This window comes from Vulpes vulpes, chromosome 12, assembly GCF_048418805.1.
Source record: "Vulpes vulpes isolate BD-2025 chromosome 12, VulVul3, whole genome shotgun sequence".
Lineage (NCBI taxonomy): Eukaryota > Metazoa > Chordata > Mammalia > Carnivora > Canidae > Vulpes > Vulpes vulpes.
The window spans coordinates 141,138,328-141,164,381 of NC_132791.1; the positions used below are offsets into that span (position 1 = coordinate 141,138,328).

Consider the following 26,054-nt stretch of genomic DNA (forward strand, 5'->3'; position numbering starts at 1 on the left):
AATTGTCTGGCATGATATTTAAACTTTAGACTGAGATTCATTTAGTCTCTAAACAGACTCTTCTCCTGGACTATTTTTAACAGTTCACTTTGCTGTTATCCTTCCCCATTGTAGTTTCCAAAAATATTTATAAATGCTCTAATTTCAGAATTCTAATACATATAGAAGAGGAGGTGCTTGGAGTATGGTTTTCAAAGCTCTCGTTTATATTTTGATTGCATGACTTGCAAGTTAAAGTGACAACAGAAGAAAGAAAGGGATTGACAATAGAAAGTATACTTAGTGCCAGCAACCACCCATCACCTAGGCTGATGTCCTCGGCAATCTCTCTCTCCCCTTCTTTGCCACGCTGTAGATGTAGGAAGTCAGTGAAGAACACCAGTCCTGCCTCCTCAATAGTGGTCTCTCCAGTTGCTTCTCTCTTCCTCTTTTGGCAATAGCCTACATGAGCCTTTATCACTCCCATAATTAGTGAATGTCCTTCATAAGTCCCCCTTACGTAATTCTCCAAATAAAAAACCTTTTGATTATTTCCCACTTTGGATGGAATAGCCCAAACGTTTATTGGAGCTTACTGCCTCCCTGGCCATGCCCAGTACTCCTTTATTAAGGCTATCCTACTGAAATAGGTTTGACTGTTCCCCTGAAGTCGCTAGTACTTTTATCCTCGGATGTTCCCCTTGCCTTCAGGCATTCTAGTGTCTTGTCTTGTCTGTTGAGTGTGCTTATACTTCAGGACCCTGGTCACGTAATATTTCCTCTATGAAGCTTTTCAAGGCCCTCTTTCCTCCTACTTACCATTGTTTTCTTAGTGTCTAGTAAGTGCCTGGCCCACAGGACATAGCAGTATGTTTGGGGAATTAAGTACTTCTGTCTTTAGACTTAGAATAAAAATTATAATATGGAAATGTGAGGGTTATAAATTAAAATTTGTGTCTGCCAAATTTGATAGGTTAATGTGTTCTTAGCAGTTATGAAGTTAAATGTTTAATAAAAGTTTGCAAAACTTAAATCTTGGGATCTGCAAACATCTCAAATACCAGCTTTCAGAATTAGCTCTGAAAAGGTAAGCGCCTTTACGAATTAGGATACTAGTAAGTATTTGCCATAATATAATTTTACTCCCTTATCTCTCAGTGTTATTTCTGTATAGTTCTGCTTAGCCTGCCTGTTCTTATTATAGACTCTAGTACAGAGGGCCTTGAGAAAGCAAATTTAAGGGGCACCTGGCTGGCTCAGTTGGTAGAATGTGTAGGTCTTGATTTTAGGATTGTGAGTTCCAGCCCCATGTTGTGCATAGAGATTACTAAAAATAAATAAACTAAAAAAAAAAAGGAAAGTAAATTTAAAAACTGGTGAGTGTTGGGTCTGGAGAAAGTTAGTTGCAGGTGCTAGATATTTCCAAATTTATTATCTATGGTGTTCTTTGTGTGTTATTTAATATATGCCTGAAGCTAATAAATTTGAATTTTGTGATCATTACACTTTGATTTCTTGAGTTAGTTTGACAGTTACTTAGAACAGTTGTTTATTCTCAACTGGAGACCTTTTTGATTGTTGTAACTTGGAGGAGGGATGGAGTGCTACTGGCATCTAGTGGGACACTGCTAAATATCGTACGGTGCATAGAATAGTCCCTAGAACACAAATCTGGCCCAAAGTGTTAATAGTGCCAAGGTTTGTCAACCTTTATCAAACCTTTAAACTATCTATAAGAATAGAATCTGCTATGTAAATGTAATAGATTTTTATAGTTCTATGTTTGATTTTTTTGCTGTGTTTATTTCTCATCTTAATAACCTTTTTAGTTTCTTGGAGTTTGGAAAGTGCTTTACAGTATTTTATGCTTCCTCCACTTTTTTTTTTTTTTCACATAACATACACTAAATAAATTTGACGAATTGATTTTGATTGATAAATGAGATGAAAAGGAGAATAGTTGTTTTAAGGGAACATCTTTCTTTACACTCTGGGAATGCTGATTAATATCCATTCCCATTTGCATGTCACATCAGAAGCCCTGGAGAGCTTCCCAGCAGCAAATGCATGGAGGTGGGTAGCTACTGTGACAGACAGGGAGCCATTGTTACTAATGGGAATGTGTTGGGAGGAAGAGGGACTTGAGAATCACTGACACATTTGGTAGTCCTATAATTCTAGTTTAAACATCTTTAGCGTCGAATTCGTTAGATCTGTTGCACATTGATCTGTTAGATAGCACATTGGTCTAGATTAATTTACTTTGGAAAATGGGCTGTAAAAAATATTTAATTCAGGATTTATTACTGAACACCTGAGTAATTCAAACTAGTTATTCCGCTGTTCAGTTATTACCAAAGTTTTCTTGTAACTAGAATATAAGTTCATTATATACACTTTTCTTCCAAGAGATCAGTTCGGCTTACAATAGTAAAGACGGGTGACTTTATGGTATTTTATGTTTTAAAATTTTTGTTAAAGACGTTATGAGTTTGAAGTGTTGAGGGATTCATTTCTAACAGTGGATCTGTCTTCCCTCTCCCTAGAATCTTGATATCTGTTTGCTGTTAAGAACTTCACAATTCTTTAGGTATTACTTTCAGTACAAATGTGAAACGACTTAATTTGGTGAGGAAGCTATGAACACAAAAAAGAGCATTTCAGCCTATCATGTGAAAAGAGTATTTGGAAATAAGGAAAGTTCAACTATAGGGTAGTTTTTAGGTAAATATTATTAAATTGGCAGTGATTTTGCCCTCAGGTAATATAATTTTTAATTGTACAATATAATAATGTCTTTATCTGTAGAAAAAAGCAGAAGAAGCTCATAAAATATTTGAAGGTCTTGGCCCAAAAGTTGAACTGGTAAGTAAGAAATTTCCTTTTCCATGCCTAGTGTTTTTTTGTAGTCATTTTTCTTGGGATAAGGTGGAATACAATCTGTCTACTTTGGAATGAGATCGGGCAGTACATTTCTGGTAAACTTTAAAATAGTGGTGCACAAACCTGGTTACCTTTGCAGAAGTATTGTCCTGAGCATGTTTTTGCCTGAGCAGGACATTTAATCACACAAGATAAAAGCAGGAAGAAGAAGAGAAATAGAAGGCTCTTTGGGCCATATGTTCTTCCTTGCCTCTGAAATTAAAAATCTGTGAATAAATGTAATTTCTTAGGGGATATAGTGGATTTATAAATGTTTTTGCAGGAGCGGCATTAATAGGATATGGGGTAAAGAGAATTATTCAGAGAACTTGGAAGTCTGGAGGTTTTGGTAGGGGCAGGCAGGTATTGTGAAGATCTACAAGTACTAGGTTTACATTAAAATATAAACTGTTTCTTTGTATTTTTATAAACATGTACAACATTTTATGTAAACATTTGATTTATTTTATAGCCACTCTATAACCAGCCATCGGATACCAAGGTGTATCATGAGAACATCAAGACGTAAGTATTTATCCTCTTTGGAGTTCTTCAGTTAAAGACCATATATTCTATAAAGAGATCGTTTTTATGTTATTTGCTGACATATTACTATAATATAGTGTAGGTGTGTTTTAGATTTGTGTAATTTGCTGTCGTTTTACTATATGTTATCTTCCTCTGGCTTCTTGGGGGTTGGGGTAACAGCTTTGAGTTTCCGAGGCCAAAAAAATGAAATAAATTATTGCATAAAACTAGCTGGTTTTATGATCTGCTAGTAAAAAAAAAAAGGTGAATACTTAACATTGAAATGGCTTACCTTGAGGCTTGAATTTTTTGCCTCCTGTTTTGTCTTTTTTTCAGTGGAGTACCTGCAAGGCGCATGATGAAGTAAGATAATGAAGCTTTTTCATTTAAGACTAGTGATGACACCGTCCCCCACCAAGCCACATCTGCCATTGCAAAGTAGAAGTGCCACGGATCATTTTATCATTATTCAAAATCCTATTCTAGGGAAATCCCTTCCATGACTCTTGCTAATGACGGTATTTGTAGACCCTTCTGCCATTTAATGTCCTGGTGCCTTGGAAGCGCTCAGTCACCTCACGTGGGTGAGGAGACTGCTCCAGAATGTAGTTTGCTTAGCCTTGCTCATCCTAGATACCAGGCCTTTATGGATGCAGATTTTGGAATAAGAAAATAAGTGAAAAGAAAATCTAATTTCTTGATCTGATTGAAGTAAGAGAGGAAGCTAGATAGGTATCTCTCTCTCTCTCTCTTTTTTTTTTAATTATCATACTTTAAGAGAATTTAGGTGAATTATTCTTAGTTTGTAACAAAAATGTGATATTTCTACTTTGTATTATTAAGAATAATCAGAACTTTTTAATTATCTACTAGTATAGTTACTATTGAGCACATTGCTATTTATATATCATATTTTTTTTCTTTTAAAAAATTTCTTACTGAAAATATGTGCAATAGCTGACTACTTTGCAGAATTGGTGGCAAATATAATTTGCATGGTAGTATGCATGAATAAAATTGGAATTTGAATAATTTTAACTTTTGTTAAATAAGTGGTTTATAATAAAAAGAATTCTATAATATAGGATTTTTGTGTGAGATGCTACTATGGTCTTGACAACCCTTAGAAGTAGGTTTAGGCAAAACTCATAAAATATACCTTGTTTTGGAACTGCTTAGCTGTTTTAGCATTTTTTGAAAAGAGAATAGCAGATAAAATCTAGTTGGCTACTTTTAATGACCTTTTTCCCCCCCATAAAGCTTCAGTTATGTTTGTGTTCTGTCTTTCCCCCTTAATATTAGCTGGAGAGCAGCTCGGTCTGATTTATTTCATGCTGTCTACAGTGCCCTACTACAGTGCTTAGCACACTGTCGTGGGATGGGTTACTGACTTCTTAAGTCCTAGGAGACATTTTAAATTATATTTATTGATTATCATTTGCTTTTGAGTAGCACATAATTAAAATTAGAGCAAACTGAATACATGGTAACGCTTCCACTGTCCGTCACCTTGTGAAATAACCATTTACTCAGCTGCATGCATCCATATGAATCGTGTAGTAGCTCTTTTCTCATCACCGTCATTTGCTTTGTATGAAATAGCAAATATACCTTTTAATAATTCTTTTCATGTCTTGGCTACTTTTCCATATAGCCAGCTCCTGACTGTCCATGCTAATTTGAGTGGAGCCAGTGTCACTGTTAGTCCTGAGTGGCAGATAATCCAAAAAATTACTTCTACTTGCCTTGGCTTTGTATTTATATTTGAATAATCAGCTTGAAATCCTTTCTGGAAGTAGGTGGGGTATAAATATTTATATTTGAACCTGCATGTCATTGTTTTTGAAGGTCATAATGCTTCAAATTTAAAAAGTGTAACTGTTTCATTAAGATGTAAGAGAAGTCTTCTGTCTTGTCACATTACCCTCCATGACTTCTTAGAGTGGTTTGTGTCATTTCTGTGCCTGAAGAAAATCTGCCGTGTAAAGCACAAGTCCCCTCTCTCTGTGTTGGTAAACATTCTCATAGAAGGGAGGTCAGCACCATGCCTGAGGGAGGGAGGTAACTTTAAAAGCCTTTCCTTTTCTTCTACCTCCCCTCCTCCAAGAGTGCACAGAGTTGCTTATATCATCAGAGTTCTTAACAAGAATCAGTGACTGTGTACTTATAACTTGAAAATATTTGCCTTATACTTGGATGTAATAATTGAAAATGAACTATTTGTATAAAATCTTTCTGTAGAGTGGGGGGCATTTTAGTCAGTTCTAATTATTGCAAAAGTCTTATTTTGCAGGGTGAAAAAATTAAAATTAACTTTGATTACATCAGATATTCCTAAGTGATCTTTGCTTGTTTTTCAGTGTCTCTGAAAAAAAAAAGTGAATGCATTATTAAATAGTGCTTTTTCTTAATGTCATACAACCATATTTTTCTCTTCTAGAAACCAGGTGATGAGGAAAAAACTCATTTTATTTTTTAAAAGAAGAAATCATGCAAGAAAACAAAGGGTGAGGTCCTATCCTTTAACTGAAATTTGTGCAACTGTCCCATTCATGCTCATGTAGGCATTCACTTTCCCTCTATTATGGAGAATTGTTCTTGATTATATTTAAGAAAGATGCTGATTTAGAAAGTAACTATAGATGACTTAAATATAAATCTAATTCTAGCAGCAGTTGACATTTAATATCATTATCAGATTAATTTCTTTGGTCATCTGTGTATAGCATTTTCATCTAGCCAAAATAAAGAAAATGGTGAGTAGTTAAAAAAGAATTTGAAAAAGAAATAGGACGATCTACATTTAGTCTCTTAAACCCTCAAACAAATGTGGGTAAGTTACAGTCATGCTGAGTAGACATTACTGTTCTTTCTTATTAGGAACTGGGTCAGCTAAAGTTCAGCTTTTTGAAATTCAGATACTTTTTCATATTTATTTTATGACTTGCAGTCCAGAAGTTTTGTGGTTATAATGTTCATGGAAATTAAGTTACAGGAAATATAATACCAGTATACTTCTTTTCGTAATATGTTCATACTAACTTTAGACAAACTGTTGATTCATTTAAATTCAGTTGCTTACCAGATAAATGATGTTCTTTAATTCACATCAAAAGTGAGCCATGTACCTTTTATTTAATGACATGACCGTTTAATGAATTGTAAAGCTCAAGAGTCAGCAGCTTTTACCTGATATGTAACTTCTAATGTAATTTGCAGCCTGGTTTTTCAGATACTATCTTTAAATTACTGAGTTTTGTTTTTGCCAAAAATAAACAGGTATTAAATAAGAAATTACTAAAGCATATTTTTTTCTATCCAGTTATTTTATTATAATTGTGGTAATTTAATGTCTGGTGATGCAGACATAGAAGCATAGACTTTGTTTTCGTGCTTCATAGAGTATTTAGTTATAATGTTTACATGTTCACTGATTAATAAATCTTTATTGGCTGTTTACTCTGTCCCATGTATTGTTCTACAGAGGTGAGCAAGATAACCATATGGTTTTAACCCTTAGGTAGCCTATGGTATAACTGGGGGTAGACGAGTCAGCAGGCAGTTACAGTATCGCAGTCTCACTGTGGGAATGGACATTCAGATGACTGTGGGAGCATTCAGGAGTGATAGCTAATGCTCCATGTATGCGTCATAAAGAGAAGTTTGCAGGAAAATGAGGAACTGGAAATTTGCACAGCCTCAGCAACTTAGGTGAAGGTCTGGGAGGTAGAGGGACTGTGGCAGGTTGCTGGGAGCATGGCAGGAATGAGGCTGCAGAGTGAAGAGGGCCAGGTTGGACACAGCCCTGGAGGTCCCCCCCTGAAAATTTGGATTAGATCCGGGGGCATCTTTTAAGTGTTTGAACTGAGGGAGTGAATTATTCAGGTTTGTATTATAAGAATTTGCATCTGGCTCCACCATTAAGAAGGCGTGGGGAACAGTTAGGCTTTTACTTTGATGTAGGTGAGAGATGATGTTGGCCTGGACTGAGGAGCTAGCTAGAGATGGAGAAAGTGAAGGGTACAGAAGACACCTGGAAGTTGAAAAGAATGATTGGGAAGTGTGTGGGAGTGGCACAGAGGCTAGTAGTTTCCTTTCCAGCGCCACCTTCTTGAGGTGACCAGTGTTCAATGGTTTTTCGTGAGTTCCACTACACCTTTTCCTATCTGTGTAGGGTTGACATGTTCACAATTCTGTGCTCATAATAGAGGCGTCTTGCCTCTCTGTTTAAAAAATGAGATCATACAGTACTCATTTCTCTCAAAGGATTAATTCTTGGTTTCATGTGGTTGGTTCACTGCATTTCCTTTTCTCATAAAGTACAACCAATTTCTACCTTTTCCAGACTGTCAAAAATGTGTATTTGGTAGCATTATTTCTAATAACAAAAACCTTCAAGTAATCAAAACCTCCAGCAGTAGAGGAATGGTTAAAGTGAGTGTTTTCTCTGATGGGTTGGAAGGAAAACACCAAAATGTTAATAACTATGATTGCCATTGGGTGATTGGGATTATGGATTATTTACATGTTGCCACTATTTTCCATTTTTTTGGACAATGAAGATATATATTATCAGGAAAACAAAAGTAGTCGGTCAGCTACTAATAGCTCATTAATTATTTTATATTAGTCTTAATGTTAACTAAAAAAAATCTAACCAAAGTATGCTCTATATGCTGATCTTTGTGGGAAACAGAGCTCTCTCCTCTTTCCTCTTTCAGACCAAGGACAGCTTTTCATTCACAGTTGAGTCCTAGGCGAAATGTACTTCTGACTTAGCCTTATGAAGTAGCATTTACTTTAAAATATTAGGTTTGTCAGAATGACAGAGTTTAGTTTAATTATTAATTTGCTGCGGGTATTTAATAGGAACAAAAAATCTGCCAGCGTTATGATCAGCTCATGGAGGCATGGGAGAAAAAAGTGGACAGAATAGAAAATAATCCCCGGAGGAAAGCTAAAGAAAGCAAAACAAGGGAGTACTATGAAAAGCAGTTTCCAGAAATTCGAAAACAAAGAGAACAACAAGAAAGATTTCAGCGGTAAGTAGTTTGATGTTTAATGGGTATGCTCTTTCCTCTCCTGCAGAGTCACACTTCTGCTCTTTCACGGTGTTGATGAATCACCTGAATGTGATCTTAAGAAAGTTCATAAAGAACTTTCATTTTGTATATAGAACTTCACTATCAGCTATCAAAGATTGTCTTACTGAATTTGATACTGAGTTTTTATGCCTAATGATGCTATTCAATCTAAATTTAAATAAATATTAAATTAATTAATATTAATTAACTAATTAATTAAATATTTTGAAATTAATTCTTCTGTTCCTGAAAAATACCCATTCCTTTAGAAATGACAGTGAAAGAGAATAGACTTGACTATTTCTTAGTCTTTCGTTACCAACATGACCAAACAGTATTAAATAGATTGCTGATTAAGACATTCTTTGATATCAGTGATTTCTGATTTGTATTTACTTTAGAGAATAAGTATTTTGCAAAAGAAAAAGTTTTAGATTTCTTCTCCATGATCTCTTGTAAGATTATATGTAAGTTTTAATTCTTTAATCACGATTACATTTTTATAAGGGATGAGAGTTGTTTTTTATACCCCTCTATAAAAAATATTTAATGTATTTTTCTAAGTCTGCTGTCTTCTACCTTGGAAAGTAAAGACTGCTATTTGAAATGGAAATGTCACCAATATCTGTGGTTTTCTAGAAGTTTCCCATAAGTTGTTCTACCATTCGAACCTGGACATGTAACCTTTAAATCTTATTCTCAACATTTTAATCCTATTTCTATAGAATTCTAATCTTCAGGCATATTACTTAAAAGTAGTGGCTCAGTGGCATCTCTTTTCTGACTTCTTTTGGTTAAAAAAGTCCCATTCATCGGAGTAATGTATATAAAAGTAACTTGGTGTCTTCTTTATAAATGGCCTTTAAATATATTTATAATTTCTTTTTTATATTTAGAGTTGGGCAGAGGGGAGCTGGCCTTTCAGCCACCATTGCTAGGAGTGAGCATGAGATTTCTGAAATTATTGATGGGCTCTCCGAGCAGGAGGTAAGGAAATTAATTGAGTTAGTTTTTTAATTCATTGATTATTCAGTCATTTTAGCCTCATACCCCAGAAACTGAGGGCTTATTTGTACATAAATGAGGGAACATTTACAGAGTTTGGATTGTTCCAAAGGCTGGGCAACCATTTAAGGTTTTAACCAGGCAGTCCCATGATCAAATTGGCATCTTACACAGATGGCTTCTGTAGCAGGGAGGCCTGGAAGGAGAGGTAAAGAGGCTGTTAACATAATAATAAGACCCTGAATCTGGGCATTGGTGGCAGGGATATGTAAGACCAGATTGACAAGGGATTCATCTGAGCTAGAATGGACAACTGAAGGCCTGAGGTGCTGGTGGGTTCTCCAAAGTGTATTCTCTAGCCAGGGGAACCTGGGAGAGATGATATGGCATCAATACATCTGTGCTGAATAAGAATAAATTTCAGGAGGCGCCTGCCTGGGTGGCTCCATCAGTTAAGCATCTGCCTTTGCCTCAGGTCGTGATCCCAGGACCCTGAGATTGAGCCCCACATCAGAGTACCTGCTCAGAGGGGAGCTGCTTCTCCCTCTGCCTGGTGTTCCCCCATTTCTGCGTGTGCTCTCTCTCTCTCTCTCTCTCTCTCTCTCTCTGTCAAGTAAATAAAATCTTACAAAAAAAGAAAACAGATTTAATCCATAACATGAGTATTCCGAGCCGTGTTCAAACTGTCTCTAAAGCTTGGTCCGAAAGCCACCTCCTGTTTATTTAGTCGTTCTGATTTTGATTTTATATACCAGTTTTTTAAAAACCTCATCCCTGATGTCAACTATTCTTCAATTAAAACAAACAAACAAAACAACACTAGAAAAGCTCATCACTGCATCCTGCAGGTCTTGCTTATTTGAATGTGGTGGTTTCCTTAAGTAATGCTCAAAGACACAATTATTAAATTGCTATATATTTTAAAACTTGTGCTCATAATCCTTGCAATGATGACTTAATCTGTTTTCAGTTTTTTTGCTTGCTTTTTTGACTGATTCCATCAGGGCACATCAGTAGGCATCCAAAACTAGGACCAGTTGCAGTGACTTCAAGCTAATGTGTCTGCCCCATATCTGTCTGCTTTGGTGTTCAGACTGATTGAGCATACCCCCTAAAGTTAGACACTTTGTAAGAACTTGATGTAAGGTGGTATCCACTTCTGTGAGGAAGAGTTTTAGGAAAAACCTAGCTTTATGTTGAGGTCAATACCTATAATTTTGGCGAAAAATGTTTTATGTTAATTTGTGCTTATGAATTTCTAAATTAAACTTTGGGGAAAAACCGATTATACAGATGTAACAAAGTTTTAGTTGAAATTTTAAGGACAGTACAATTTTCAGTGAAAAAATTATGTAAGATGAGCAAGAAGTATTTAACATGAGAGTTTAGTTAATTTAAAATCAATGCCCCTTAAGATTTTGTTGCCTGTTTGCTTTTTTTCCTATTCATTGGTCTCCAAAATGACATTAAGATTTATTCTTGATTTAAAAAAATGATATTAAGACTTTTAAAAATGAGACTATATTAATATAATTGTTTTATGAGATCATTACTTCATTGAACTTGGCATTTCTTTGTGTCCTCTAGGTCTTAATTTTACTCTCTGAAGTATCAACTTGTTTTTTTTTTTTCTTTTTAAAGATTTTATTTCTTCATGAGAGACAGAGAGGCAGAGACATAGGCAGAGGGGGAAGCAGGCTCCATGTAGGGAGCGCGATGTGGGACTTGATCCTGGGACTCCAGGATCACGCCCTGAGCCAAAGGCAGACGCTTAACCACCAAGCCACCCAGGTGTCCCAGTATCTACTTGTTTTAAGTAAAGCACTCTTCTCAAAACGTTGTAGTAGGATATAAAAGCATAACATGTATACCTTCTGCCTCTGTAATTCATTTAATGAGTATTTATTAGATATACGAGTAATCACCACGTGTTAGATGTTATGGTACACGCTGCTCTTGACACATGAAACTACACATGTGGTTTTTGTGGCAGATATTGAGGTAGCTGGTCTATAGCCCTTTTTAAATTTTATTCTGTGTAAATTATGTTTACTTTCTTTGGCAGAATAATGAGAAACAAATGAGGCAGCTATCTGTTATCCCACCTATGATGTTTGATGCAGAACAGAGACGGGTCAAGTTCATCAACATGAATGGGCTCATGGAGGACCCTATGAAGGTTTATAAAGATAGGCAGTTTATGAATGTTTGGACTGACCACGAGAAGGAGATCTTTAAGGACAAGTAATTTAAACTTTAAATTATTTTCTAATAGAAGCTTACATAAATTTGTGGAAAGTATTTCACTTGTAAACTGAATGATTTCCCCAAAACCGTAGCCCCCTTTTGGCATTTGAATGGATACTCTATTAAGTAGAGATTATAAATTTGCTATGATCTTCCCATAAGTTTATAGATGGGAGCACAGGTCACAGATGAGAACTGGGGTTATGAAGTCATGTTGAACGTGGCACCCAAACTTGGGTGGTGTCTGAGTTACCTGGGGGTGTGTTTTAAAAATACAGAGTTCTGTGCTCTACCATAGACCAATCCCATCAGTTTCTGGTGGATGGTGTCCAGGAACTTGTGCCCTTAACTCTAGCCATTTTGCAGTTGTCCCGCTTGTTGGCAGTTAGGGATCACTGAGAAGTAGTCTGTACTGATAGTTCTGTCCCCAAGAGGTCCCCTTGCTCCACTTTTTAAGTTGTTAAAATGTTTGTGTGTATGTGTTTGTTTTGTTTTTCTTCTTTTTTTACTCAGGTTTATCCAGCATCCCAAAAACTTTGGACTAATTGCATCCTACTTGGAAAGGAAGGTAAGACATGATTTGCATTGAGAATGTTTATAGCTTTGTGGTGTTTGCTACTTTGAAGTTTTTGTGCTCTGATACACAGAAGTGCTTAAGTAGAACTGATTTTTGTAGAGGGCTTAATACAGAAAAGACTTTCAGTTGACACTATAGTGATAATTATGTAACAGATAATAAGCACAGAATATAGTCTAATTTTCATGGTTAACAAAAAAACACCTGATACCCTATTTCCCTAAAAAGTATACCTTTTTTTTTTTTTAAACCCTTACTTTGTTTTTTGAACCTTTCTAAACTTTTGGTTAAAATATCAGAGTCCTGATTTTCCCTGAGTTTTTTTCCACAGTGGATTGGATATAGTGTTTTTGAGCAAAATATTTAAAGAGAGATGTTTTGAATATTTACATATATGTAACAAGAAAGAAAATTTAGTTATTGCTTAATAAGGAAGTGCTTGAATGTTTCTGATAGTTCCTGCTATCTTGTACATAATTTGAATTAAGACCACTGTAATTGTCCATTAAAATAATAGGTATAATGTATATATTTTTAGAGCCTAGATATCTATTAAAATGCCAGTCCTGTGTTTCTTTTTAATTTATACCTTGAAAATACCAGATATTTGAAAGTGTTATTTGATTTTTTAAAAATGTTACTTCTTTGGCTCCTCAAAAATATTTTATTTCCCTTATAGAGTGTTCCTGATTGTGTTTTGTATTACTACTTAACCAAGAAAAATGAGAATTATAAAGCCCTAGTAAGAAGGAATTATGGAAAACGCAGAGGAAGAAACCAGGTGTGTTTCATTACTGTGTGGAAGATGTGTCAGGGTTGGAGATGGGATGGAAAATAATGGAATAACTGGGGCCTTGTACTTAATCATGTGTATTTTAGGGATTGACATTTCATTAAATAATGAGGATGTTATGAACATGTTATTATTTTGAAATTAATATATATTTGATGTGTGACATCTATTGTGAATAGATGTAAGTTTCTACTATGATAAAATCAATGAGAAACGTTTTACACTTCCATGTTACCTAAATTGTGCATCTCGGTGTTAACCGTGATTAATATAAAGGGTAGGACCCATGACACTTCATTCCACATGTTGTCTTTACCAGTCCTTTTGACTAAGGAGGGGTTGCAGGTAGAATACGGGAGAAATGCAGAGAAATGTAGCATAGTAAGAGCGTAAAGGCTAGTTTGCCAAAAGACTCGGGGGCCCGATTTTGTTTCAGATTAACTTTATTTCTTGAGTTTAGATAGTTTATTCTGAAAAAGCACCTGATCTTGAAAGACAGTTTCTAGTACAATGCAGCATACGTTTTCACAGTTGTTTTCCCCCAAATAACTGATGAGCAGCTGTCACAGCCCACGTGTGCTTCACCAGTATGGCTTCTGGAACAGTGTGATTGCTGCTGCTCTCTGTGCCCAGATCCATTTTGGGATCTGGGATCACATGCGTGAACTTGCACAGCCGCTGACTGCTGATCAGCCTTCCTAAATCTCTCTTGGTTTCCCCCCTTTCTTTTCTTAGCCACCCTGCTCACCAGATACAGGGTGACACAGACTCTCATTATTGGTAGCCATAACCTGTTTATGTTTTCTGGGTCATTGTTTCCTATAGAATACTACTACCTCACAGGATGTGATTATGTATTCTGTGGAAACAGTATTTCTTGGTCAGAAAAAGTACAGGGAGTGTTTCATGAGCCAACTGCATGATATGCTGCTAGAGGTTGAGTGTGCTGAGGTGCCCGTGGCATGTATTTTCAGTAGATTGGTTAGGGGGCCAGAAATAAGATTGTAGTGACCTAAAGGGGATGTGGGAGGTGAGGGAGTGGCAGTGGTACAGGTGTGCCCTCTATTGTAAGTTTTGCTTATGAAGGGGAACAGAGAAATGGGGAGAGGGCTGATGAAGGTCAAGAGGGAGGAAAAGAGCAAGCTTGTACCCTCACTGATGGGACTGATACTGTAGACATAGAGAGAGGGATGCTTGTGGAGCTCCACGAATAGTTCCTACCTGACGAATAGTTCCTCCCTGTTCCTGGGAGCAAATCAGAGTTCATCAGTGAGGCGGGAAACACTGTTTCACTAAAGGTGCCAGGGCTTCCCATGGAGAGAGTGGAATTGAACTCTTTTATCTAGTGATGTTAGAGCCCATCTTGTGTTTTAAACAAGTTTCAGCTACAAATTTTTAACAATAGCTTTGTTCTGTTACTACCAACTAGTATTTATAACTTTAATTGAACTTAATTTTTAGAAATTACATATTTTATATTTAAATTATTTAAAAATTTTCAATCCCAGCTTTGTGCAGTGGCAGTATCGTAGCCAATGAGGTTTATTTGAGGCGCGATTATTGCTAATTGAAAACTTAATATTTTTCAATCCTGGATAATGTAAGGGAATAATTTGATATGTATTATATCTTATATTTGCGGGATTAGCAGTCTGTTGGCTTATGATAACAGAGGAGAAAGCTCTAGCGGGAAATTCAGTGCGACAGGGAATGTCTCTGTTACTCTGAAACATTTGTTTTCTATCCTAAAGTTGTCTGGGATGCCATCTCACTGCTCTCTGTGGCATGCTTGTTAAGTTCCAGCCACATTAGAGTTTTCTTCTGTACATTCTTTTTTTGTTGCTGTTTTTTAAGATTTTATTTATTTATTCATGAGAGACCCACAGAGAGAGGCGGAGAGAGAAGCAGGGAGCCCGATGTAGGACTCGATCCCGGGACTCTGGGATCATGCCCTGAGCCGAAGGCAGACGCTCTAACTGCTGAGCTACCCAGGTTTCCCTCTTCTGTACTTCTTTCTTATTCAGTGCTTTTACACTACTCTAGCACGACCCAGAATGCATTTACAGAACTGAAATTCTCCATGTGTGCTCTTACCTTGACCTGAACCATAGTTTAGTATATTTGCCCTCAGGTCGGCTCAGTTTTGGGTTGGTCAGCCTTGCCATCAGTCTTGTCCTGCCCTAATTAGCTTTTAAGTTTTTACCTTGATGATTTTTCCTCAAAAATCAGAGTTTTATATTTCTCTGGTTGTTTCACTGGGAGTTTAAGAGAGGATGGGGTCAGGACGCCTGGGTCAGTTGAGCGTCTGCCTTTGGCCTAGAGCATAATCCCGGGGTCCTGGGATCGAGTCCCACAGCGGGCTCCCCGCAGGGAGCCTGCTTCTCCCTCTGCCTGTGTCTCTGCTGCTCTCTCTGTGTCTCTCATGAAAATAAATAAATAAAACCTTTAAAAAAAAAAAAAAGGAGGGGTTGAATGATGGAAATATAGCACCATCCTTGACCAGAAGAATCTTACCTCTGTTTCTTAATTGCTTGTGTACTTCATTCTGTTTGTGTCAAAATAGGTGGACAGGTTTTCTGAAATTGGGTGGTGTTAGTTTAAGGTCTGGCTTTTATAGAACTAAGTAACATTGGATCTGATACCAAATGAGAGGAGAAGCCATTAGACTCTGAGCAGAAAAGTAGTGTCAGATTTTGTTTGTGACAGAATTGTTCAGGCTGCCTGCTCGGTTGAGGCTAGGTTGTAAGGGAGGCCAGTTAGCATGTTAGGTTGATCCTCCCAGTAGCTTGGACTAGACTCTACTAGGGAACATGGGGAGAACTGGTCCATTTCTGGGTGTATTTTTGAAGGTAAGGTAAACAGGTTATGCTGATGGATTGATTGTGGGGACTCAATGCCAGTTACCAAAGATAACCCAAGTTTTAGCTAGTGGGGTTGCCATTTACTGTGTAGGCATGACTGAAGGAGTGGCAGGTCAGGGGAACAAATTGGGACATGCTGAGTTTCAGATACATGTTAGATGTCCAAGTGGAGTTGTAAAGGGGACAGTTAGATGTAGAAATCTGGAGTTTAGGAAACCGATCTGGGTTGGGAATATAGAATTTGCTGTAGAGAAAAAAGTTTAGAAAGAGATTTTTTTTTAAAGGATTTTATTTATTTATTCATGAGAGATACACAGAAAGAAGCAGAGACACAGGCAGAGGGAGAAGCAGGCTCCATGCAGGGAGCCCAGTGTGGAAATTTCTCAGTCCCGGGACTCCAGTATCACGCCCTGGGCTGAAGGCAGGCTCTAAACCGCTGAGCCACCCAGGGATCCCCGAGATCTTTTTTTTTTTTTTTTTTTTTTTTTAAGAATCTCATTACAAGTGAAGAATTTTTAAATTGGTGTGACTTGATTTTGCCCTGGTAGATAATAGAGCTCCAACTAATATGAAAATCACTTTACTGCTCTATTATCCAATCAAGTTTGAATCAGTAGGAATTACTTGAGATAATCCCAGAGCGATTAGGGCAAATTTATTTCAAGACTCTGTATAGTTCTGCTTAAGTTAATGCCTGATCCTTTCTTGCCTTACCCATCCTCCCCTCTCAACCTCTTACCCAAAAGAGGTCATCATGATTCAGTATGTGAATGTATAGTGTGCTATTTGCTGAGAGAGATTCCAAGCTTGCGAGGTTTGATTATTATTTTTTTTAATATTTTATTTATTCCTTGGAGAGAGAGAACACAAACAGGGAGGTGTGGCAGGGGGAGAGAGAGAAGCAAACTCTGCTGAGCAGGGAGCCCAATATGGGTCTGTATCCCAGGACCCTGAGATCATGACCTGAGTCGAAGGCAGCCACCCAACCAACTAAACCAGCCAGGCTCCTCTGTGAGATTTGATTTTTGACCTGCTATTGCTTCAGGGAACCTTGCATATTATTTCCTCTGAAAAGGAGTTTAATCTTAGAATCATAGGGAAATGAGACAGATAATCATAGTTTTGTTAGACTTGTGTTCAGAGATTATTGTTGGCAAAAGTTTTAATTCACAATTTTGTTAGATACTGCTGAAACCATTTCACAGTTCAACTTACTAGCATCCTGTGATGAGAGTGAGTGTGGTTCTTTATAAGTCTTAGTTGAAGCAATGAATACATAGCAGAGATTAGAAGCCAAAAGCCAGTCCTTGTGTTACTATTTGGGATCTAGAATTATAAATAACATGCCAAGTAGTAATTTGATTCTTTGTGTAACATTTTGTTAGAGGTAAGAATTTCTTTTTTACCTTTCAGCATAAATTCCCATCTAATAAAATCTGCCACTATGCACCTAGAATTACTGTGGTACCTGCTAGTGACCTACAATAAAGCAAGTCATGGTTTAGAAGCCACATGCTTCGTTTCCAAATACTTGATTACCTTTCACAAGAATTTGTATTCTTCCTTCATTCTGACAACATCTTCCTCTTTAAATATGTCAGCGCTAGGACACCTGAGTTGTGCAACAGTTGAGTGTCTGCCTTTGGCTCAGGGCATGATCCCCCCGAAGTTCCAGGACTGAGTCCCACATGGGGCTCCCAGCATGGAGCCTGCTTCTCCCTCTGCCTACGTCTCTGCCTTTTTGTGTGTCTCCCATGAATGAATAAATTAAATCTTTTTAAAAATAATAAATAAGTAAAAAATATGTCAACGTGTTCTTATTCCCCAAAGGTATTGAGAAAGCATGTATTTATGTAAATGTAGTAGTTTGAAGCTGGGAGAGTTTCTGATTGAACTGTCAGACAATAGACTATTTTAGACAGACTTAAAAGGTTGAATAGAATGGAAAGAGCTTTAGACCCAAAAACGCTCCACCCCTTTGTATCCATGTTATCCTAGATGTGTCTTTTCACTTGCGGAGCCTTGGTTTCTATATCTGTGAGCATGGAAGCAGTAATACTTTCCTTGCAGGGTTAACTTGACAACTTGTTCTGTATGTGAAGTCCCTAGAGTGTCGCATCAAGGACAGAGGGAGTGCCCAATAAACGGTAGCAACTCTTGCCTTTGTTGCCTTCCTCACGGTGTGCTATGGGGATTTGACAGCTTTTACTCTTCAGGAAAGTAGTCTCAAATTCAGTTGGTGTAAAGGCATTAGTTTTTAAGTATATTTTGGTAAGATATTTTCTGTTTACTGCCTGAGATACTTAACTCAGTGGCTAAAGTAGGACTTCATTCATTTTGTCTCTTGTATGTTTTTAGTTCACTAGACGCTTGTTCTAAATGTAGTCATTTCATTTCTTGGCAACTTCATCGTCTACTGAGTAGGAATTCGTTTATCTGTTTTCTGAAGATTCGAGCATGTTAACAAATACATATAGAGTGCATATAAGTGTTAGATAGTCAGACATAGAAATAGATCTCAGCATAAATTGTCTTTTGATCTTGCTATAGAGGACTCTTGAAATTTCCCTGTTCTTCATTTATCATTATGAGTACATAAAGCGTTTCAGTTTTTTCATTTGGATTTTTATTTTGCTTTATAATGTACTCACATTTATAGTGCATAGTTTGTTGTTTGACAGACATGTTTCATGCTATGATATCCTCCCTAACTGAAACTTTTTTTAATTGACTATGAACTGTTAGGCTTAAGGAGGGAAAAACTTGGACAGGAAGCTGCTGGGATGTCTCTGTCTATTAGGGGACCTTTGGATGAATTTCCTTTTGAAACTGTGGACTTTTGAAACTGTGAACTTCTCCAGCCAACCTGCTGAAGGGTTTGAGGGATGTAACTTGTTGACTATGGGGATCAGCACACCTCATTACAGATTTGCCTGAAACAAAAGCAGTAGTGATCACTTCTTGTCAAAATCCAGTTATTCCTTACGCTCTAATGTCAGTAGCAGTCATTACAGTGGGTCTCAATGCATGTCACCCAAAGGTGAATGCTGGTTGCACACTCTGCCCTGCCTGGCTCTCCCTCTATACCCACTACTGCGAGCTAATGTGGATACTGCTTCGACAGAGGTTCTGCTCCATAGGTGTCACACTCTTCTAGTGTGACATTTAGCAACTACATGAGTTTCTCTGGATCATGTCCACACCCTCTGCAGAATTGGCAATTATGCATCAAGAGCGATCCTGCCCTCATCTTGCCATTGCCTGGTTGAAGCAGGTGCTACCTTGCTTCCCAGTCCCGAGCACTATGAAAGGGAGAGCAGAGTCAACTGTTGACTGGATTTCAGACAGCAGAGAATGTGTGGGATTGCTTCACTTTTTCAGAGTACTGGTTGGCATTAGAAATAGAAATGTATTAGGGAAACGAGTTATATGTGTCATCCAAGTCTAAGAGAACAGTGAACCTCTTTTATTTTTTCTTCTGCTGAGTTGATGCCTCCCTGTCATTTCTCAGGGCTCTAAACCATTTTCTGGGCTACAAAGCCTACTTGCTTTGCCTACTTTGCTAGGCAAAGGGCAGAGTTTATCATTAGTATGCCATCTTGTTTGTTCAGAATGACTAATGGATGCTACATTTGTGACAAGTGGGTGGTTTGAGGTTATTAGCATTTGAGACTAGCCTTGTGACCCCTATGCTATTGATGTCAGTCAAAGGTGAATAAAACATTCCCATTTGTAAAGCAAACTTAGTAGTCATGGTTGGAAAATATACATTTGAAAATCTTCCTGACTTCTTAGTTTTGTCTAGTAATAATAAACACTCAGAAGGAAAGGACACTGGCAATTACCAGGGTGAGAAATTGGGAAAGTAGGATATGTGAGGGAACCATGGTACTGAAATGATTTGGTGAGGGGTAGTGGAATAGTAGATACAGCTCTTCCTGATGAACTGTAAAATTCCATAGAATAAAGGAATCAAAGGTCATGATGGGGACAAATAGAATCAGAAACATTGAAAATATGGGATAGGTGGGACGTGAGTGATTGTTGTAGAGGAGGTTTTCTGATTTCAGGATTTTGAAGGTAAAACAGTGCCCACCAGTGATGGCAATTGTGACTTCACCTTTGGGGAGTTTAATGAGCATGACCTCAAAAGTAGTTCAGTTGTAGGATATTCTGTTGTTAGAAAAGGCACTGATACATGTTTCAGAGTTGGAAGAATAATGGCAAGGAATAAAGAACCATGTGATAGAATCATTTATGTGTTCTTAGGAGTATCTGAAAAGTCAATCCATAACACCAGAAGAGAAAAAAGGCATCATAGGTAGATTTTGTAAAATTTGAAAAAGGAAGTATTTTTAAAAATACCACAGTTAGCAATATTCTGGAAGTGGCAGTTGGGAGCAGGAAGGATACATAGTCTTATTTCCTTGTGGATTTGAAGGCATAATATGGGGACCTCTTTTGGAGAGGCCAGTAAGGTGTTTGTTATCCTAGGAAAAAAGCCAGATTTAGTGAGTAGCTAAAGGAATTTGAGTTGGTATTAAGAATTAAGGGAAATCTTACCTTACATTAATGGTATTTCATTTTGTCTGGTGATGGGAACAGGTAAGAGGACAGGCAGTTACTATAAGGCAAGATTGATATCGGCCTGGATCAGAATGAGAGATTGAGGTGGGAGGGCAAAACTTTTCAAATATGCAGAGTAAAGGAACTTGGTGTTTGCTGTATCCAGCACATACTGATGCTTCTGTGGTCCAGATGTCTCCTAGGAACTTGGGATACTCAGATGATTAAGATTGAGTGCTTGTCCTTCAGGAGATTGTAACACAATGAGCCAGACAGACCCTGATAACCGGTACATGCCACCCTGCAGTAAGTGCTGCAAGCAGATGTGGACCATGCAAGTGGAATGGTAGAGAGACAGGGCCTGAAGCTTTTCTGTGGAAATCAAGAAGTGCCTCACAGGAGATGTAGCCTTTTGAACTAAATTTCAGAGGATCTATGGGAATTTACTAGGCAAGGAGGGGTAGAAAGGGTGTTCCACGCAAAGACATGAAATGCTGGGTGTGTTCAGGTGAGTCCAGAGCAGCAACCAGTATAGGAAATGTAGGGGGATTGGAAGAGGTACACACGAGACAGTGGGCTGTGTGCTATAATGCCAATTGGCAGTTCAATCCTACTTAGGTTAGACAGTCTAGATTTCTGCATTAAATAAAAACAATACTAACATGAGCTGAAATTACTAATTTCACTTTTTTCTCTTAGAGTCACAATTTTAGCAAAGATAAAAGGATTCATAATCTCTTCTTGTCTTTGTTCACATTTTTAATTATAGAGTATAATTATAGCTTAGAAATATTGGAGTGTTTTACTTATTTTCACTTTATTATATCCTTACTACTTTTCCAAATTAGTTTTGATTACGACCACCATATTCATTAAATGAATGTTCCCGTAGAAGAGTAAATGCATAAGATGCTTCCTGTAGTATCATCCATAGTGATAAAAATGAAAAAGTTGGAAGCATATTAGGCATCTAATATTAGGGGAATGGTTTGGTAGATTATAGGTTATCAAATTTTAAGGTAGAATTGAATTTGCTTGAGTGACAGATTAAGATGTGGGAATTACAGAAAGAGAGAACCAACCTGAGATTTCAGGTTTCTAAGTGGAATCTTAACACTTTTGCCTCTTTGATGGATTCGGATGCTAGGAGCGTACATGCACTTGCTTTTAACCAATACATATGTAATATATTAAAGAGTATTAGACTAATTTTTAATACATTACCCCTAATTACATTGTAAGTGATCAGTAAGTTGTTCATTACTTTTCTTGCAAAGATATTTACTGTAGTTGGTCATCACAATTTGAGGAGCTGTTTCTTTTAATGTTAAATTTGACAAATTATGGTTCATTCCAGCAGCAAATTGCCCGACCCTCACAAGAAGAAAAAGTAGAAGAAAAAGAAGAAGATAAAGCAGAAAAAACAGAAAAAAAAGAAGAAGAAAAGAAAGATGAAGAAGAAAAAGATGAAAAGGAGGACTCTAAGTGAGTTAAATGATTAGATATTAGTCTTATTTTTAAATCATGAGCCTATTGACTCTCAACGGTATAAAATTTTAGATAAAAGAATGAATGGGGTATTTTTTTAGTTGTTAAGCCATCAGTTGTTCAAGTGAAACATTTAAACTCCCATCTGGTCAATGGTTCTCCTCATATGGAACTGTCCTATCTTGGTTTGTACTTTTTCCCTAAAATTTCTATTAATCATTCATTTTTAGTGATGTATGGAGGATGCAAAAGTACATAAGATATGTACTGTTCCGGGCATCCCATCCCTGGGTGGCTCAGCGGTTTAGTGCCTGCCTTTGGCCCAGGGTGCAATCCTAGAGTCCTGGGATTGAGTCCCACGTGGGGCTCCCGGCATGGAGCCTGCTTCTCTCTCCTCCTGTGTCTCTGCCTCTCTCTCTCTCTCGATCTATCATAAAAAATGAATGAATGAATGAATGAATGAATGAATGAATGAATGAATAAATAAATAAATAAATAAATAAATAAATAAATAAATAAATATATTTTTTTTAAAAAAAGATATGTACTGTTCCCAGGTAGTTGATGATATAGTATGGGAAAGCTAGGCAAGATGTAAGGGCTACTTAAGAAAAAGAAAGAAGCCTGGAAGAAATGAGCAGAACCAGTAAGGGATGCTGGGAGATTAAATAGGGGTTCAGAGTTATTCCTTTCTGGATAGTTTAGAGGACTTTATGTAGGAGCTAGTGGTTAATGTGGAAAGAATAGAAGGAGCAGCCAGCAAGAGATATGCTGCTCTAAGAACTGGCAGATAATGGTTTTATTAGCCTGGACCATAGGGTGGGTGAAGAAGAAAAGTGGAATAAGTATAGCCTTATACTTATTGGTATAGGCTGAAGCTAGGATAGGCTGCATTGTGAGTTGTTTGAGAGTAGGTAGCCATTTAAATGGATGGAATGGTTCCTTTGGCTTTTAAAAAAGATTTATTTATTTATTTTGGAGTTCTTGTGCTCAAGCATGCATTAGTAGGGGGAGGGGCAGAGGGAGAAGGAGAATCTCAAGCAGACTCCCTGCTGAGCATGGAGCCTGGTGTGGGGCTTGATCTCAGGGACCTGAGATTATGACCTGAGCTGAAATCCAGAGTCAGACACTTAAACAAATGAGCCACTCAGGTGCCCCTGGATGGAATAGTTTCTTGCCAAAGCTGTTTGCTATAATATTCACCCACAAGCAGCATAGAATGGATGGTTTGGAGATGTAAGGCTGGGAGGCTATTACAGAAGAGTGGTTGGAGGTACTGAGGCAGTGAATAAGGACAATGGTAGTAGAAATGGAGATGGTGGAATTAGTAGGAGCACTACTACTGAGATGAAATAACCAAACCTTGGCGTGCTATCACATACAGGAGGTAAAGAAAAGGGGAAAACCTAAAGATGATTCCAAACTCCTAAATGTGAGTGAATATTGATTACGGTGGTACTGTTAAAGACAAGTAACTAGAACATGGAGTGGAGCAGGAGGCAGAGTAGTTGACAAGCATGTTTTTGGGCATGTTGAGTTTCCATTGATACAGAATCCAGATGTATTGATGGAGATTTCCAGCAGGTAGTTGGGCAGACAAGTCTGGTTCTTAGGAGATGTGAGGTGTGACTCTAAAGATAGAGTGGGAGTCACCCTAATGGAATGGATGTTGAATGGAGTAACCTCACAGAGCCTTAATAAGGCCAGGATGAGCCTTGGGAAATCCGTACATGAAAGGGTGAGAAGAAGGAGGCAGTCCCCAGACAGAGAGCCAGAGTACCAATAGGGATATCAGGAAAGCATGAGGTCCTAGAAGTTAAGTTGAGAAGGATAAAAAGAATTGTCCTTGGGTCTATTGCAGCAGGAAGATCTGTGTGACAAGAATTGAGAGAACATCCTTTGATTTTGCAGTTTGTAAGTCATTGGTGACTGCTAGGGGAATGAGAAGTGGAGAAAGAGGGCTGCATGGGTAACTTCAAGGGCAGTTCAGGACCGAAGAGGGAAAACTCTTGAATTTTTTTTTTTTATTTGGGATAAGCTTGGTAAGCTACAACAGGTCTCTGCTTGAAGTGCATAGAATTTAAAAAAAAAAATCAACATCTCCCATTAAGCAAGAACAATTGAGTCTTTGAGTATTGCCACCTGTCCATTCATTTGCAGAAATGTACGGTGAGGACCTTGTTTTTAAATCTAACAACCCTGGGAGATATGTAGTACAGAGAATAGTCTTCCAATCTAACATGGAACACTATTGCTACTAATAGTAATGACCCTTTATTTGTTGATCCAGTTTTTCCTAAGTGGCTGAGGGAGGTTTAGCCCTAGTAATAGAAAGCACATGAGATGTGTACTGTGCCCCAGGCCCTGTGCTGAGCATTTTATATAAATTAGCTCCTTTAATCACTGCAATAGCTCTGTGAAACATACCGTTATTATCCTCCTTTATAGGTGAGTAAAACAGAGACCTGTGGAGGGGAAGTTACTTGTCCATGGTCATCACACAACTCTGGTACCAACCTGAGCAGCCTGGCTCCAGAGCCTTCTCCATGATAACTGGTGGGCCACACTGCCCCGTTGGCATATAATTAGCATTGGAGATGGTTGAGACTATTGGGCCTGGTTTAATGAAACAATATTGTAGTTATTACTATAGAAAAGGCATCTATTTCAGCCCCTTCATTTCACAGAGGAGAAAACTTACCTTGGAGCAAAGGCAAGAAATCCAGGACTCCCCACTTCTTGGTGTACCCCCACTGCCTCTGGATTGCAGGTCTGGGGGCTTTTCTTCTGCCATCCATTACTTCCTCATAGGGTGTTCTCATATGTAATAAGGGGACTTGAAATGTGTTTACATTTTGAGTCCATTAATGAATAAAACAGACCTTTGTGAATTATCTTAATTTGAGCCCATTGAAACCCTTCAAAATGGGGGCATGACAATGTTTTTCATAAATTTTGTTCTCAGTAACTGAGAGATTGGGTAGTCTTATTTAGTATCATGTCCATAATCTTCTTAGAGGCATGTATAGTTCTAAATTGCACAAGATTTTTGTCTGCTCTTGTTTCCAGAGAGAACACCAAGGAAAAGGACAAGACGGAAGGTACAGCAGAAGAAACGGAAGAGAGAGAACAGGCCACGCCCCGGGGACGAAAGACTGCCAACAGTCAGGGCCGCAGAAAGGGCCGGATCACCAGGTCCATGACCAACGAAGCTGCGGCGGCCAGTGCTGCAGCCGCTGCAGCTACTGAGGAGCCCCCGCCGCCTCTGCCACCGCCACCAGAGCCCAGTGAGTGGGCAAGATGGGAGTGGACAGGCCAGAATTTTGTGCGGGATTCTGTTGTGGTATCAGAGTAGAGCAGGAGGGTTCTTGGATGTTGACAACCTAGACATAATCTGAAAGTGTGGCCTTTACACTTTTTTTTAAGACTTTATTTATTTATTTGTTTGTTTGTTTGTTTATTTATTTATTTATTTGAGAGAGAGAGAGAGAGAGACAGACATAGGCAGAGGGAGAAGCAGGTTCCATGCAGGAAGCCCGATGTGGGACTCGATCCTTGAGATTCTGGGGGTATCACGCTCTGAGCCAAAGGCAGACACTCAACTGCTGAGCCACCCAGGCATCCCTACACCTACTTACTTACTTACTTATTTACTTTTTTTTTTTTAAAGTTTTCTTTTAATCACCTGGTGCTCATCATGACAAGTGTACTCCTTAATCCCCATCACCTGTTTCAGTCCCCCAACCCAGCTCCCCTCTGGTGACCACCAGTTTGTTCTCTAGAGTTAGGAGTCCGTTTGTTTCTCTTTTTTTCCCTTTGCTTGTTTGCTTTGTTTGTTAAATTCCACATATGAGTGAAATCATATGGTATTTGTCTTTCTCTGACTGACTTCACTTAGTATTATACTCTAGCTTTTGTTGTTTCCTTCATTATGCAGAACCTTTTTATTTTATTTATTTTTATTTATTTTTTATTTTTTTAATTTTTTTTTTAAATTTATTTAT

At 37.8% G+C, this 26,054-nt stretch overlaps 1 protein-coding gene and 1 pseudogene across 48 annotated transcripts in view; both read left to right on the forward strand.

The window, feature by feature from the left end:
* The window catches only part of NCOR1 (nuclear receptor corepressor 1), a 151,702-nt gene that overhangs the window by 60,821 nt on the left and 64,827 nt on the right, over positions 1 to 26,054 (forward strand). For 33 of the 48 annotated variants that reach the window (XM_072730425.1, XM_072730437.1, XM_072730429.1 and 30 more), the window contains exons 7-17: positions 2,788 to 2,844; positions 3,374 to 3,426; positions 3,766 to 3,792; positions 5,870 to 5,936; positions 8,299 to 8,471; positions 9,410 to 9,500; positions 11,584 to 11,762; positions 12,279 to 12,333; positions 13,022 to 13,123; positions 21,920 to 22,047; positions 25,120 to 25,337. In XM_072730425.1, the coding sequence (XP_072586526.1) occupies positions 2,788 to 2,844; positions 3,374 to 3,426; positions 3,766 to 3,792; positions 5,870 to 5,936; positions 8,299 to 8,471; positions 9,410 to 9,500; positions 11,584 to 11,762; positions 12,279 to 12,333; positions 13,022 to 13,123; positions 21,920 to 22,047; positions 25,120 to 25,337 (1,150 nt within the window). The remainder of the gene's footprint in view (positions 1 to 2,787; positions 2,845 to 3,373; positions 3,427 to 3,765; positions 3,793 to 5,869; positions 5,937 to 8,298; positions 8,472 to 9,409; positions 9,501 to 11,583; positions 11,763 to 12,278; positions 12,334 to 13,021; positions 13,124 to 21,919; positions 22,048 to 25,119; positions 25,338 to 26,054) is intronic. The other 15 variants (XM_072730428.1, XM_072730443.1, XM_072730471.1 and 12 more) reach the window with 3 other exon arrangements.
* On the forward strand, positions 14,642 to 14,770 carry LOC112925037 (U4 spliceosomal RNA; annotated as a pseudogene).